Source organism: Azolla caroliniana, unplaced genomic scaffold (assembly GCF_043228905.1).
Source record: "Azolla caroliniana isolate FFs.n. ecotype wild unplaced genomic scaffold, voAzoCaro1.0.p SCAF_9, whole genome shotgun sequence".
Lineage (NCBI taxonomy): Eukaryota > Viridiplantae > Streptophyta > Polypodiopsida > Salviniales > Salviniaceae > Azolla > Azolla caroliniana.
In genome coordinates, this window is record NW_028230444.1 from 1,035,233 (window position 1) to 1,050,081 (window position 14,849).

General features: G+C 34.3%; 2 protein-coding genes across 2 annotated transcripts; both read right to left on the minus strand.

Moving 5' to 3' along the window:
- Nucleotides 1-2,051: 2,051 nt before the first annotated feature.
- On the minus strand, nucleotides 2,052-3,774 carry LOC147859733 (uncharacterized). The gene is made up of 2 exons (XM_087324694.1): nucleotides 3,557-3,774; nucleotides 2,052-2,820 (listed from the first exon to the last, which is right to left on the minus strand). Exons 1-2 carry the CDS (start codon nucleotides 3,719-3,721, stop codon nucleotides 2,281-2,283), a joined length of 705 nt encoding a protein of 234 aa, XP_087180820.1. The 5' UTR covers nucleotides 3,722-3,774; the 3' UTR covers nucleotides 2,052-2,280.
- A 3,221-nt stretch (nucleotides 3,775-6,995) lies between these two features.
- On the minus strand, nucleotides 6,996-8,312 carry LOC147859734 (uncharacterized). Its single transcript, XM_087324787.1, has 2 exons — nucleotides 8,139-8,312; nucleotides 6,996-7,642 (listed from the first exon to the last, which is right to left on the minus strand). The coding sequence occupies exons 1-2, from the start codon at nucleotides 8,301-8,303 to the stop codon at nucleotides 7,103-7,105; spliced, it is 705 nt and encodes a 234-aa protein (XP_087180913.1). The 5' UTR covers nucleotides 8,304-8,312; the 3' UTR covers nucleotides 6,996-7,102.
- Nucleotides 8,313-14,849: the final 6,537 nt, after the last annotated feature.

Here is a 14,849-nt window from a genome sequence, read left to right on the forward strand (position 1 = left end):
ACCATTTGACGTGATCATGTTACTTGTACGTCACCCTCCCTTTTCACACTTGTATGCCCCTTAGGGTCCTTACCCACGAGCAAAAAGAACTGCTTTTCTCCTAAGTACCCCTCATATACCTTCACGAACACACTCAATTGCACATATAGATGTAACACACACACACACATATGAACACTTATGCTTACACACATACACACATACACACGTTTCCTTTTTCATACACACGTATATACAAATACACATATACATACGCATTCATATACCCATACATACACAACACTCACGAACTTGCAAACTTACATACATATACTCATGTTCAAATATATGCATACAATACGTACACATACACATAATCACATGCTTAAACCTGCATATATATACATGCTATTCACATGTACATGCACATGGTATAAAACAAATATGTACACTTAGAGGCTAATACATAGATAAGCCACTCATGAACTTTGAAGACGATAATAGAATCTCTCTCTCTCTCTCTCTCACAAACACAAAAGTAAATTACATACATAAGAATACAAAAGGTTGGATTCTAATAAATGTTTATCCACACAAACTTCTAAATTGACCTCAACACCACATTCAACTAGCAATTTAGAGGAAAACCTTATTTGACAACTCTATTACCCAACCTTCCCTAGTTCAAGTCCCAATGGTCCTACTCAAATTTCACATGTAGAGTGTAATTTAATGACATTGGGACCTAATTTTGACTAAAATCAAGCCATTGTAACTCAAATTCAACATGCTTAGCACACGCATTTTACACTTAAGGACATTTAACAAGCATAGTTAAGGGGAAAATATAATAGTTTTAGAGAATATTATGCATAATTATCTACCTAGGTCACCAATATTAGTCATGAGGTGAAGGGCATCATAGATCCACCACCAAATAAACACTTTCACAACCAAGGCGGGATATGTCTCCAAAACTTCATAACCAAGTGACAAGATGATTGTGATTTTGATGTGCATGATTTAATGCAAGCAAATTGAGTTTTAATCCGAAGGGAAACATATGATGCTTTTGTGCACATCAAAATTATTGGCAATGATGAATATTATGATTCGCCATAGTTCAAGATGGTGGCCCAACAACGATTGCAATTTGCAATGATGATGATGAAGCATACTAAAGGACAATAGCCCTCTTGCAATCTACCGTTGTGAGAAATAATGTTGTTAACAAATATAGCTCTTAAATCTACCCTTCTTAGAAAACAAATAAGAAATAAATTTGTTATCAAATATAGTTGTTTCACCTTAAAATAGAAAAATATATATGATAATATCATGCTAAGAATGATATAATATTATTAGGATACCTGCTTCTCATCTTTTGGTAAGAACGGAGTTGCAAAATATGGAGGCCACAACTACAAGTTCAAATCCTCTCAATAAACCCACTATTATCGGAAATTCATGTGGAGCTTAAATTTGTTTTCAGAATATGAGTGATTTATCCAAACATGGGACAAACAATCTTCTCATCTTTATTGCTCCCAATATGTATGTGCAAGGTAAAATCCTCCTAAAAGGTTAATATGCTTTATTTATTATAAAGCTCTGTTGTTTTGCAACCTCTAGTTCCAAAAGTTGTTTGTTAAAAAGATGAGTTTCTAGTTCTATAGAAAAATAGCAAGCAAAAACAAACAAGGAACTAAAGTTGTTCTATTGAAAATATCTTTAAGATTAGAAATCTGTTTTGAATTCATTGGCATACATGGCTTTATTTAACATGCACCATACATGACATTGTTTAATGTGCACCATACAATACTTTTATGCGCAAAACACTATACAACGGACAATGTGAATGCATCACCATGTGCTTTGCATTGGAGTTCCTTGGTCCAAAACTAAACAGTTCTACGACTACTACCAAGAATGAAGTATCATAATATACTTAAAAGATTCAATTTCATGACAAATTGTTCCCAAGCTTTATAAGTTAGAAGAACTCATGCAAAAAATGAAAGAGAACAATAGAAAGGAAGTCCTCTTTAACCAACATTATTTATAAAAACAAACTTCTTACAACGAAGTTTTACGGACACCAAGATAATATGAATGTTTGAAAATTGATATAGCATTTGCGTGAACATGAAATCATATTGAATGTCATAACCTTCATTAACTTCATAATTCATGCATTGTTAAGTACAATATGAGTGAATTGATTGTTCACGATCATGAACAATACCTGGATCAGCATTGATCTTTACATTCATATGCATATATGGTATCAACAAATTCTCACAACATTTCTATATGCTCTTGAGGATTGACACCCAGAGTTTGCTTGAACTCTTTGGCAGTGTCCAAGAAATGAAGCAAAATCGTGAGAATCACAGAGCTAATGAACATGGGAATGGGTCCGAAGAGCCAAAAAAACAAAGGAAATGAGAAGTAAAAAGCTCTCAAACCGATAGACCAAAATTGTCCACCTCTTTCAATGGCCTTGTTTACATATTCTGGGCTAAGACCGGGTGCACAAGGACCTATAGGTATACTTACAAGGAAACTTACATGGCTATAATATCTCACTGACTGGACATTACAAAGAAAAGCTACTAAAAAGCAAACTAATACACATAAGAGCTTGATAGAAGATGTGACAACTCTCTTATCTCCTAGTAATAAATTTGACTCTTCAATTTTTCCGTAGTTATAACCACCGCTCTCTAGAACGCCAATGACAGAGCATAGTGTGATTGCCGCGGTGGCGAGGAGGGTCGATGCCATTATGTTGTTTCGTAACGTTTGAACCGCAAGCACTCCATTCTTGAGTCCATCCTATTGTTGAGGACACATGAACATATGATCTCTCTCTCTCTCTCATACACACATCCTTGACCTTGTAACTTATGATTAAAACAAAACATTATATTACGTTATGATTAGAAAGAAGAAGAGAAAAACCGTGACCCAAGTACCTCGAGCATGTTGGTGTATTGGGGTTATTTTCTAGATGACTACCCTTAGCTCTCCAAAAGTACAAGAATACCCTTGCTATAGTGGTAATTTTTTAATATTGAAAACCAAATACCTAGCACTGGAGCAGGGCAATTCTTGTATTGCTTGGAGACATAGGTGTATGTCCAAGAGAGAGAGAGGTGCATTGTGGTCATGTTTCCAAATAGTGGAGGGATATTTCTAGTGGTTGTGATTCCGGGTTGAAACCTAAGGCATATATATATATATATATATATATATATATATCTTGGTGGTATATCTTGTGGAACCCGTCGAGAGCTTTCGGGTATATCCTCGGACTTGTCACAAGCCGCTATCGAGAACTTAAGGGGCATTCCAATAATAGGGAAATATGAAACTTGCAAATAACATCTATATGTATGTATACATGCATGCATGCATATAAAAAACAATAGCCACCAGGTTACAACCTTTATGCATATATCATATCAATATGTAAGAAATCCAAGAGGATGGCAAGAAATGGTGGACAAACTCACAAAAGTAATAGAAGAAGAAGAAGAAGAAGAAGAATTGGAATGGATTGAGGATGTACCTGCATCATGGTTCTAACCCAGACTTGGCGATTCATTTGGTTGATGCCGATGACCGTGGTGGCCGGGCAGGTGTGAACCCGATAAGCCAGCTGGCAGTGGTATACAATGAGGAGGAGAAGCCCAATTGGCACAAGGAGGGCATCCAAATACTCCAATCCTTCCATCCAAATCTACTCTCTCTCTCTCTCTCTCTCTCTCTCTCTCTCTCTCTCAGACACACACACACAAACACAAACATAGAAATCTAGTTTGTAGTTTGTCTTGGTGTCTCATGTTTCATGTTTCAGTTACCCTTTCCCATTGATGCCCACATTATAAAATGCTCATGCTTTGGCTCTGGCTCATTCACACCACGCTCGTGTGCCCCGCCCTGGCTCCTCCTCACCATGAAACCTCGATGTGCGCATGTTAAATTTTCTCTATACAAATTTTCCGTCTTCATATTAACAAGACCCGGTGATATTGGTAACCTACGGCTGAATATTTCGCCCTACTACGAAATTTCTCCCCTCCCTCTTGTACCTTGAACAGATTGTAAAGATCACGTGGACATCGACACCAACACTTGGTGCTTTTTATGGATATAGGTCTACTTGAAATTGTTACGTCTAACAATATTTTCCTTACTCGTTCAATATTTTTTTATTGGATTCTGGTGAGTGAGAGCATCTTTTTCTCGAACATCGAGACACTATATTTCTTGAGTGCGCCTTGAAATATACGGTTAGCCTAAATCTTGTGTCCTTAGTTTAGCGATTAGGCCTTTAAATGATTATGTCCAACATGTGATCATCATTAAGACTATATTTAAAAGCCCTCCATTGTTTGGGTGAACTCAAAAGTAAAATTGTTTTGTCATTTTCATATTACACGGTTTGTTGTACTCCGTCTTATAATGTCCAATAGGAACATGAATCCAACCTTAGGTAGTTAACCAATGAGCAAAATCATAGGAACTTGGAAGTAACTTCTAGAACATAGGGTAAACCATAGTCTATTCAAGAAATAGCATATTGATATCCTTAAGGCTTTGATTAGTGATTCATAACACATGCAAAAACACCATACCACGATATCTACTAAATATAACCAAAAACATACACTAACACAAGCATGTGAAAATATTTAAAAGCTAATATTTGTTCTATTGTAACCACATGGCTTCTACTCTACGAGATATGCTTAACAAACACATAAAAGTGAGCGAATTTCAACTCACATAGACTTTACAAATACAACATGGTATATATATGCAAAAAATATGATTGTTATGAAATATTTATCGCTAGCACAATAGAATATCATTTCACGACTCATGACTAGTACTCAAGAACTAAGGTTGTGCGTGCATTTAGGGAGATGGAGCCTTAAAAGCTTGTGGGCATTTGTGGTTATAATTAACTCTATACATAAAAGCCACAAACTAGAGAATGTTAACTATTTTGTAGGTTTCTTCTCTTGATAGTGTATATGTAAAACCTAACGCATATTTAACTTATTAAAACATGGAATATATTCAGGATTCTCTTTGATTGTAGACATGCCCAATAGAATTTCACTTTCATCTTATGGTGCTTCAATGATGATTACAAAGGTTGCCCTTTGTGTCAAATCTAAGTCTAATGTGTTAGGATTGTTGTAGTACTCTGCAAAAGGAAAGTCATCATATCAACATTCTGAGTTCTAAAAGAAGCCATTTTTATGAGAAAATTGTTAGATACGTGTCTTGTGGACTTGATCACAAACTCAAAGTACTAATGATTCCGCTGTTGTCAACTCATTTTAGATTGGACCCACCATTATATTGCATAAACTTTGTCATAATAACATCCTTTTATAAATGAAAAAAACTTTGGTTTTTTACTCCAAGTTAAAAATGCAATGCTACGTTGGCCATTAGTTCCCAATTTGAAAGCTATTACCTCTACATGTTTTTGGTGATCTCGAAATAATCATTTCTATTTTAAATTGAAAACAATTGTTCTTCTTTCTTTTTTTAAATTAGTTTTCTATTTCTAAATGTTGTTTCTATTTTGGTCTTCTTTCTTCTTTTTTTAAAACAAAATATCCTTCCATTACTTTTAAAAATGCATATCAGCTACAACACACAAAATAATTCCAAACAAACATGTTTTCATATTGCATCCTCTCAGCCTCATCAACAAGCATATTCCTTTGTAAGCTTTGCATAATTGGGTATGTACAGCTAAAAATAAGTCCTTAGTTAAGTCCACACTTGAAAGCAACTTCTTATACCAAGCATCAGATGCATGTGAATCATCACCATTACTCCCAAAGTGTAAAGAATAATCAGAATCCAGCTCCCAAAGTGAGGGTTTCCCTTAACACAATTGTTCTTCTTATGAAGTGTTTTGTTTTATGTCAAAGAAACACCTTTTAGTTGTGAGGTTAACTTATATTAAGAAGCATGTTCACTCATGTGGATTTTCATACAAGTTTTCATCACTAACTTGTTCATTACTAAGGATCTCTTTGTTCCGTTGTCTCATATAAAACAATTCATGAAGACATTCACAAATACGAGACAACATATCACAATTTACTATTGATATAGTGGCTTGTTTTGTTGACATATTATTGTACATATAGGAAAATGGAACATTTTGTTGCCAACATGTTCACAAGAAACGTAATGAGTAGGATAACATTCGTAATCATATGGATATCCTTTATGAACATTTCTCCCAATGGTGGTCTCCCATTTACAAAAAAATCCCTTGATTATATGTTAATGATCTTCATCATGAGCATATGCATACTTATGGGATCAATTACAATAAAGATTAGTCTCATTGGATGTAGATGATTTCTTGATTGCATGCAACCCTTGACATGGATAACTACCTTCCTTCTTGTGCATTTCTTCATCTTCTTTCGCCTTTCTTTTGTTACTGGTTCTTAGGGTTTATGATAGTGATAGAACTTTGTTGTTTAGTGTACCAACAATTGAAGTTACAAGCATGTTGCTCTCTCCCATAGTGTTGGAGTGTATATGTACTTTATGTTAGGTTGGAAGAGTGCACCAATGGGCTCCTCTCGCTAATTATTAGCTTATTAAATATTCAAATTTGTGTTTGGTTTTGTTTCACATTGAGGAAAGCATGCTCTTTCATTATTTAACTTTGGGCCTCAATATGTCGCATAACATTGTAATATTTTGTTGTAAAAGTAAATTGTCATAAAAGTGCTACCAAGGAATAAGCTATATTCCTTATGTTCTTTAAACTATGCAAGGTGTGTGCACATGTGGAGCTACAATCTCAAACGTGAACAAAAAACAAAAAGTGAACCATCGAAAAGGAAGTAATAAAGGGACACACACCACAAATATCGGTGATTTGACATTATGCATGTGTCAGTACTAAAATTGAAAGTATGTCTTGAATTTTTCTTGTGATCATAAGATGTATTGTCATGACTCATAACCTTTGATGGTTCAATGAAAAATTGATATGCATTAATTGTTCATGATTGTGAACAATGCATCATCTATGGTTTTATTTCCATGAGAATATATATACTCATCATAATATTTGATCAATGTTTGCTTGTGGATTGACATTTGACATTTGCTTGAATTCATTGGACGTATCCAAGTAATGAAGCAAGATTGTGAGAATAGTTGAGCAACTAAACATTGGGATGGGGCCAAAAAGCCACAAGAACAAAGGAAATGAAAAGTAAAATGCTCTTAACCCAATGGACCAAAATTGGCCACCTTTTACGATGGCTTTGTTCACATATTCTAGGCTAAGGCCTTGTGCACAAGGCTCTATTGGTATGCTAACAAGGAAGCTCAATTGACTATAATATCTCACTGATTGAACATTACAAAGAAAAGCTACAAAGAAACACACTAACACACATAGAAGCTTGATAGAGGATGTGATTATTCGTTTGTCTCCGAGTAGTAGACTTGTTTCTTGAATCTTTCCTTCACTACCATTGCTAACTAAGAAGGCAATGACTGAGCAAAGCGTGATTGCTGCGGTGGCGAGCAAGGTAGATGCCATTATGTTGTTTCGTAAGGTTTGCACCGCAAGCACTCCATTCTTCAAACCGTCCTATTAATGTATTTATTACTCTCTCTCTCTCTCTCTCTCTCTCTCTCTCTCTCTCTCTCTCTCTCTCTCACGCACACAAATATACACAAGGTAAGTATGCCAATTATGAACTAGAGTAGGTCACATAATATGAGGTCCTAATCTTCATTATTGGGAAATGGGAATCATATTCACAATGTGTAAGACTTCTGACCAATGACTATAATGAAAAGATAAATTTGTTCCTCTAGAGACACAATCCTGATTTTTGTCCTATAACTTGAGTTCGGCATAAATAGACATTTTGTCGAGAAGTTTGTCTCTATCATCAACATATTTAACATCAAAGATTTAATATGAGACCAAGAAAGTAGAATTTGTGACTTAATAGATGAAGTTGTCATTAGCAAGAAGTTAGAAAAGAAAATGGGAATGGATGATGTTGTGACCAAGTCTACTATAAAAAACAAGAGAACTTAGAAGAGGAAGAGGAAGAGGGTGACATATGATTACTTACTTTCATCATGGTTTGAACCCAAACTTGGCGATTGATTTGGTTGATGCCGATGATCGTGGTGGTTGGGAAGGTGTGAACACGATATGTGAGTTGGCAATGGTAGATTATTAGGATGAGAAGACCAGAAGGCACAAGAAGAACATCTAAAAACTCTACACCTTCCATCTCTCTCCGTTTATGTCTATGTCTATGTCTCAACTTCCAATTTCTGAGTTCTTATATAGTACTAGTTTTGATCATTACTCCAATTACAAAGCAATGTTTTATTAATTATGATAATTTCCAAGTTCTTATATCGTACTACTTTAGGTGCAAGTATATTGTATATCACATTCCTTTGATTTTGATTTCAATTTCAGGGCAATGATTTATTATGCTAAGAATATATTTCTCTTCTATTCTTTTGTACGTCATTTACATAACATTTCAAAATTATTTGTCTCCAAAGTGGTGCTCTACTCAAGTTGTAAGTCTTTTGACTCTTCATTAGAGTAGTTGTTGAGGATCTATGGATGATGTCAATAGGGACATGAGAGTATTTCTCATCATGTCGGCCGCGACATGAGACTATTTCTCATCATGTCATCAAACAACAAAATCCAATGGCATTGCTAATTAGTGCATGTTTCTTCTTCTTTTTTTGCCAAAATTTGCAAATCTCCATCTAGATTCACATAGTTATTTGTTCAAATGATATTGAGCAATAGCTAAAGGTTCTTATTGTAAAACATCTCAAAATTTGTACATAATCATGCAAAACTTCATTTCATAAATTGAAACTCGCCATTTTTCAATAACCAAAATGCTAAATTAGGTTTTTCTTGAAAATTGGACAATCAATTGCTTTGTTTAACGTCCATTGTCCACACAAATCATGGTGCATAAGAACATTCACAAAATCTATCGGTACTTCACAAAATGGTTTTGTGTCAAGCTAAGAAAAGGTGAGATCAATCTCGTCTTACCTTATTACTCATGCTCATATGTACAAGCCAAATGACACCTATACCATACTTGACAATCTTATATGTTATTATGAGGATGTGTTGATGATCATGATAAGCTATACAAACGCTAGCATTTGTTTAGAATTTAGGTCAAGTTTTAAAGCGTACAACATATAATGCATTGAATACTACCAACATTATTAGGTTACTTTCACATCTACTCAATGCTTTTGTTACACATAAGTGGATGTAAACAATGTATAATGAGCTTAAAATGTGACCAATGCTTTCCATTCCATCTACAAGACAATACAACACACGATAGATGCTTTACAATAATAACTAGAAGTTGAGAGATCTTGATTACATTACATACGTGCACATTTAAGAAAGTTGAATTTCCACTACAATGAATGTGAATGTAAGACTTGTTTTTAAATCAATAACTAAACATGAGTTGCACAAGAAAGGATGTTTTTAATGTAGTTATCCAACATGTTATTCAACAAGCCAATTTGTTAGAAAACAATAATCCTATGTTAATATATGGAGGTCATTCATGCCACATGATAACCTTCACATGTTTATATAGACATTACCCCCTGTAGCTAGAAGTCCTATAGATATTTATCAGTACTGCCATGGAACACTCAAATAGAACCCTAGGAAGATCACAATATTCTTCTATCATGCTATAGGCTTTTTAAGACTTGTTTATTACATATCGGACTGTATGAGGATAATTCTTTTTAGCCCATCAACATGTGTTTTGAATGGACAACAAGAAAGTAAATGCATAAAAGCGTGACAAAAGTACACATTGCAATGATTTTATTTTCTTCCAAGTACAAACAACACGTGAGGATAATGAATTTTCATAGAGCATTTCGTTGTGATATAATCATTTAGTTAAGACTTTAATCTAAATAAACCATAATCCTCTAGTATTTTTAACCCGAATGGTCAAATCACAATACTCAATTTTGCCAGACAACTATAATTTCTACCCTATACTATAGTTTAGGAATTTCCTTTTTCTTTTTATTTATACCATACGTTATATTAAAACGAATCATCCAATGAGACATACTAAAGCTCCTTCTCAAATCAATGCTTTTACATCCAACTAATACAATGGTTTCTACTTCCACTTTACATCATATGATTCTTTATTTTGACACAAATGTTAAACTGCTTAGTTGTACAAGAGGCATTCTCCATTAAATACAAAATTAGCGTCATGAAATTAGCATATGACTCTTTTGCATTATATTTTGCCTATATGATGTTATAGTTCCATACACATGTCAAATTTATGCCCCATAGTTATCTAGGTCTTCCTTTTCTTTGCCATATTGTCCTTTCTTATGCTCTTGCTTCCTTCAAGAGCTAGTTAAGAATCAAGCATGCATTACTAGCACACTTTTGTATAATTTACAAAGTCTATGAAGTGTTTTTGTTTTCTCTTTTTAAGCTATTGTTTAACCTAAAACAATGATAACATAATTAACACAACAAGTATAAACGCATTAATCTTCTTGAGTTTAAGTCGAATAGTGTTTAGTAATCCACAATGGTTTGGTTAGTTTTGGAAGTCCCAAATCCAAACCACATTGTTTTAACTTCTTGAAACCTAAAGTGACCTTAACCAAACCATGAAACATCTCAACTAAAACCATTTGATGGATTCTCAAGATTGAACCAAAACTATTCCCTTTTAAAAGATCTACATAATCTTGTGGTTTAATTGGGCTCGAGCTAAATCCTTGCCAATCATTAAATGTATTTGGATGGGTTAATTTAATAGAGTCAATTTATACATCTAATAAATATCTCAAAAATGCCCACAAAATTCGTTAAGTTGATCAAGTGACCATTTGAACCTAGATACACCCCAAACTATTATGCAAATAAAAGTTCAAATTGAACCATTGAAACCCCAACGCAAACATTGCGTTGTCACTTGTCCATCCAATTGCGGTTTTAGGGTTCAATTGCTAAAAACAAATTGTTCCCAATTCCTACTAACGTTTATTCACTTTTCTAGCTTACTTGATCCTTCACTTGTTTCTTCTAGTACCTAACTTTACAATATCACTAACAAAGATAATGTTTCCCTCTATAAGGCAACGTACATAATGCGAACATAATATAATTTAGTTTTGAGACATGGCATATGATCATGATTCATGATTGAAGTAGTAGAGGATAAAATATCTAATTCCATTTTGTACGTACACATACAAGTGGGGCTTAAAATAAGCGATGCTTTAGTAGATGCGATGAGGATTTCATTTTGTTGGTAGACAAGCAAATGGGGCACATTGAAATTATAAACCCATGCTTTAGTAGATTCGATGAGGATTTCATTTTGTAGGTAGACAAGCAAATGGGGCACATTGAAATTATAAACCCATGCTTTAGTAGATCCAATGAGCATGATATATTTAGAAATCACAAAAAAGTAGAGAAATATATGAAGTAGCTAAGATTAGGAGGTTCTTCTAAATAACATATACACTTTGTTTGGAATTTATTACGATAAAAAATCCCTACAAGATGTAAAAATTCCATCATTAACCATTGCCCATCAAGTACTTATAATTGATTATGATCTTTTGGATGAAATTGTGATGGTTCAACTTAGAACTCTACTAGTATCAACAAAATTCTCTAACTACAACTAAAAAAAATGATTGAGGGCATATCTAGTCAATTAAGATGATACCCATGCAACAACCATGAATATAAGATACAAGGCTTGAATCATAAAAGGGTTAATGGCGCATCCAACAAGGCTTATAGGGGTGTGTAACACGTTGGTGTTAGCATTCAAGTAAATGTGCATGAAGCCAACTACCCAACATCAACATAAATTCAAATGTATGATTTACCTTATCAAAATTGACCATGTATGATCTATATGATTAACTTGAAGCATAACATTAGCTGATTCGATCTGCATATGTTATTGCATTAGATATCGAGGGTTGAGAATGAAGATTGCAACCATAAGCTTCCAATGGGATGATCAAGGACCATCAAATAATTATGAGTGGCTAACTTGAATTGCGTAGGGAATTTTGTAAAGAGGAAATGCAATGGTCAAAGGTTGATTGGTCAAACTAGTATGACCCATCAACCTAACTATGTAAAGAGGAAAACTAGTGCCTTTAAAGTGTGGAGTTGGCTACTTATGTTGATAATTATTTTGGAATTGAACTATTTTAATATATTGTGCAAAAGAGGGGAGTTTGATTTACTATAAAATATTTTGTGAACTTCATATAGAATCCTAAAGCAACTTATCATAGTAGGAGGGGCAATGAGATGTCATAAAGTATCTACTAACTTTATACAAAAGATATCTTCACTTACAAGTTACACTTACAAGATTGATAGACTTGAACGCACATTCTCAAGTGAAGTGTGTAGTTGAGCTTAATACCTCAATATGCCAGTCAATTGTATTTATGTTGTAATGGTTGTTAGATAGAGTCAACGATCATCCCCAAGTTGTCAATTTATCCACACATGTATTCTTAGGGTGCACATGTTGTCATAGCACCCAAAATGAATAGTAACTACGGTGCAACTTAACCATATGTCAAGATGTCAATGTGAAATTGTAGTTGAGTATGACATAATGTGTTTAGCAACGAGAAAACTAGGATAACAAGATTGATTAATTAAGTCAACTAGAAGAATATTCTTTATTAGCAGGTTAAGATGTACTTAGTCTTAAAATATGTGCCATCGACTTTGAGTATGAACTATTAGACTGCCTAAAGTTGAACACTCATTGTTTGGAATTGCATATCTATGGAATAAATGCTTGGATTAAGTGATGCAACTCACGATAGAGATATTATATTTTTGGTTGAAACTTGGGAACATGGTGTATACGGTACACCTAATATTTATGGCTGGATCATAAAATCTATATTGCCTTGCACTTGAAGTAATATTGGGTGAGGAGTGGCATGTATTTATCGTGACGGCTTGGAAACCTAATATGGGTATGTAAGTATGATGAATACATATGATATATATTGAAGCACTTTATCTGGCATGTTGTTAGATTCCTTATATAGAATCCAACCACTATAATTTGTATGAGCTAGATTGCTATGGTCGTTTTTCTATTGTTTCCGATGTTTACATTTGAAACATTTTGCTTGTGGGAGAAATCAATACTAGAGTTGGGACTTATCAAAATCGGAAGCAAATGATAATGTTACAGTGTCAAATTTGACGTGTGATCTACAAGATTATATTGCATCTGATCATGGTAGGCTTCTCTTACACATGCTTAAGTGCACAAAGTTGCATATTCTCAATAATACATATGTGATTCCAAAGACAAAGATTTTGGCATGTCTTCAAGCCTAGGAGGAGGAAGTGTAGTTGACTATGTCTTGGTGAAAGAATGTGATGCATCCATAGTGAACACATTTAGTATTGGCCCATTGTTACCTCACTCGAACCACAACCTCTTTATACTTGGATATTGCAACCAAAAACTCACACATCAACAAATGCTATAGTAAAAAGGAAAAGAGGTACATTATCCGACCTTGCTATGGAAACAAGGTTGAGGGTTAAATGATGAACCTCTCTTTTAGTCAAAATGTGAAAACAAAATTGGAAGTAAAATAAGGTATTAATATTTTAGTGCACACATAGGTGTGGACATTGGATGCAATGGAAGGCTCACCTCAAAATGTTCAAGCTCAAAAAAGATAAAATGAGAGATCCCTAACATTGTATCAATATCGAAGAATGGTGAGGAGAAAGAAGAGGCAATACTATCAAATGCAAGAGAAGAAGAAAACACGAACATTTAGACTCCAACCAAAGCTAGCATTTTCAAATCCACTTGGATGGTTTTACAATATTTAGAAACATTTTATTTGGAAGTTTCCTAAGTTCGGGATAAAAACTTGAGACCAAATCACTCCCATTGGTATAATGGTAGGAATAAGTTTTTGAGCAAATATTGGGCTCCACATGGATGCAATATAAACAAAGATGGTCTAAGAAATAAGATAAATTGCTTGCTTCATGGTGCCCTAGAAGACTCTTGTTGGATGAGGTTTCCTTCAACATAAACATATCACATATCACATATCACATGTGTGATGTGAAGGCTCATATTTCACACATGTATGACGTGTATTATGCGCCAAAAAAAAAAGCCTTCCCCAAAGAATCAAAGCCATTACCCCTTATCACCACGATCCCATCATCTCTTGCCTATAACCCATACCATTGCTTCCATATGATTTATGCTTACTTCGCATTCTCTCCAATATTGAGACTCAGCATTGGAGAACCAAATAGGAGAATTGTTGACTATATACGCTCCATCCCAAACCAGTTCGTAAGTTTAAGCATTACAATCTACAACAATGACCACCATTTTTTCCAACTGAACCTATCTAAGCATCTCTCCCACTATAATGGGCACTCTACAGAAACATTCACCAGGAAAATCCTCCCTTTCAGAGTCAAAATGGTGTGAAAAAAACTGCAATTGACATGGATCCATTCCATACTTTATCTTGGAAGGTGGCAATGCTCATGGTGTTTTATTTTTCATAAAGGTGATGTGTTCGACAATGATGTAAATAAATTTATCTTTGAGATTGTCCCTATGACAAGAACAAGGTAAATAATGGAAGTTTGTGATTATTCCAAGACAAAATACATTTCAGTATATGAAGTTTTTATGAGGAGAGATTTTAAAAGGCACATTGTAAAC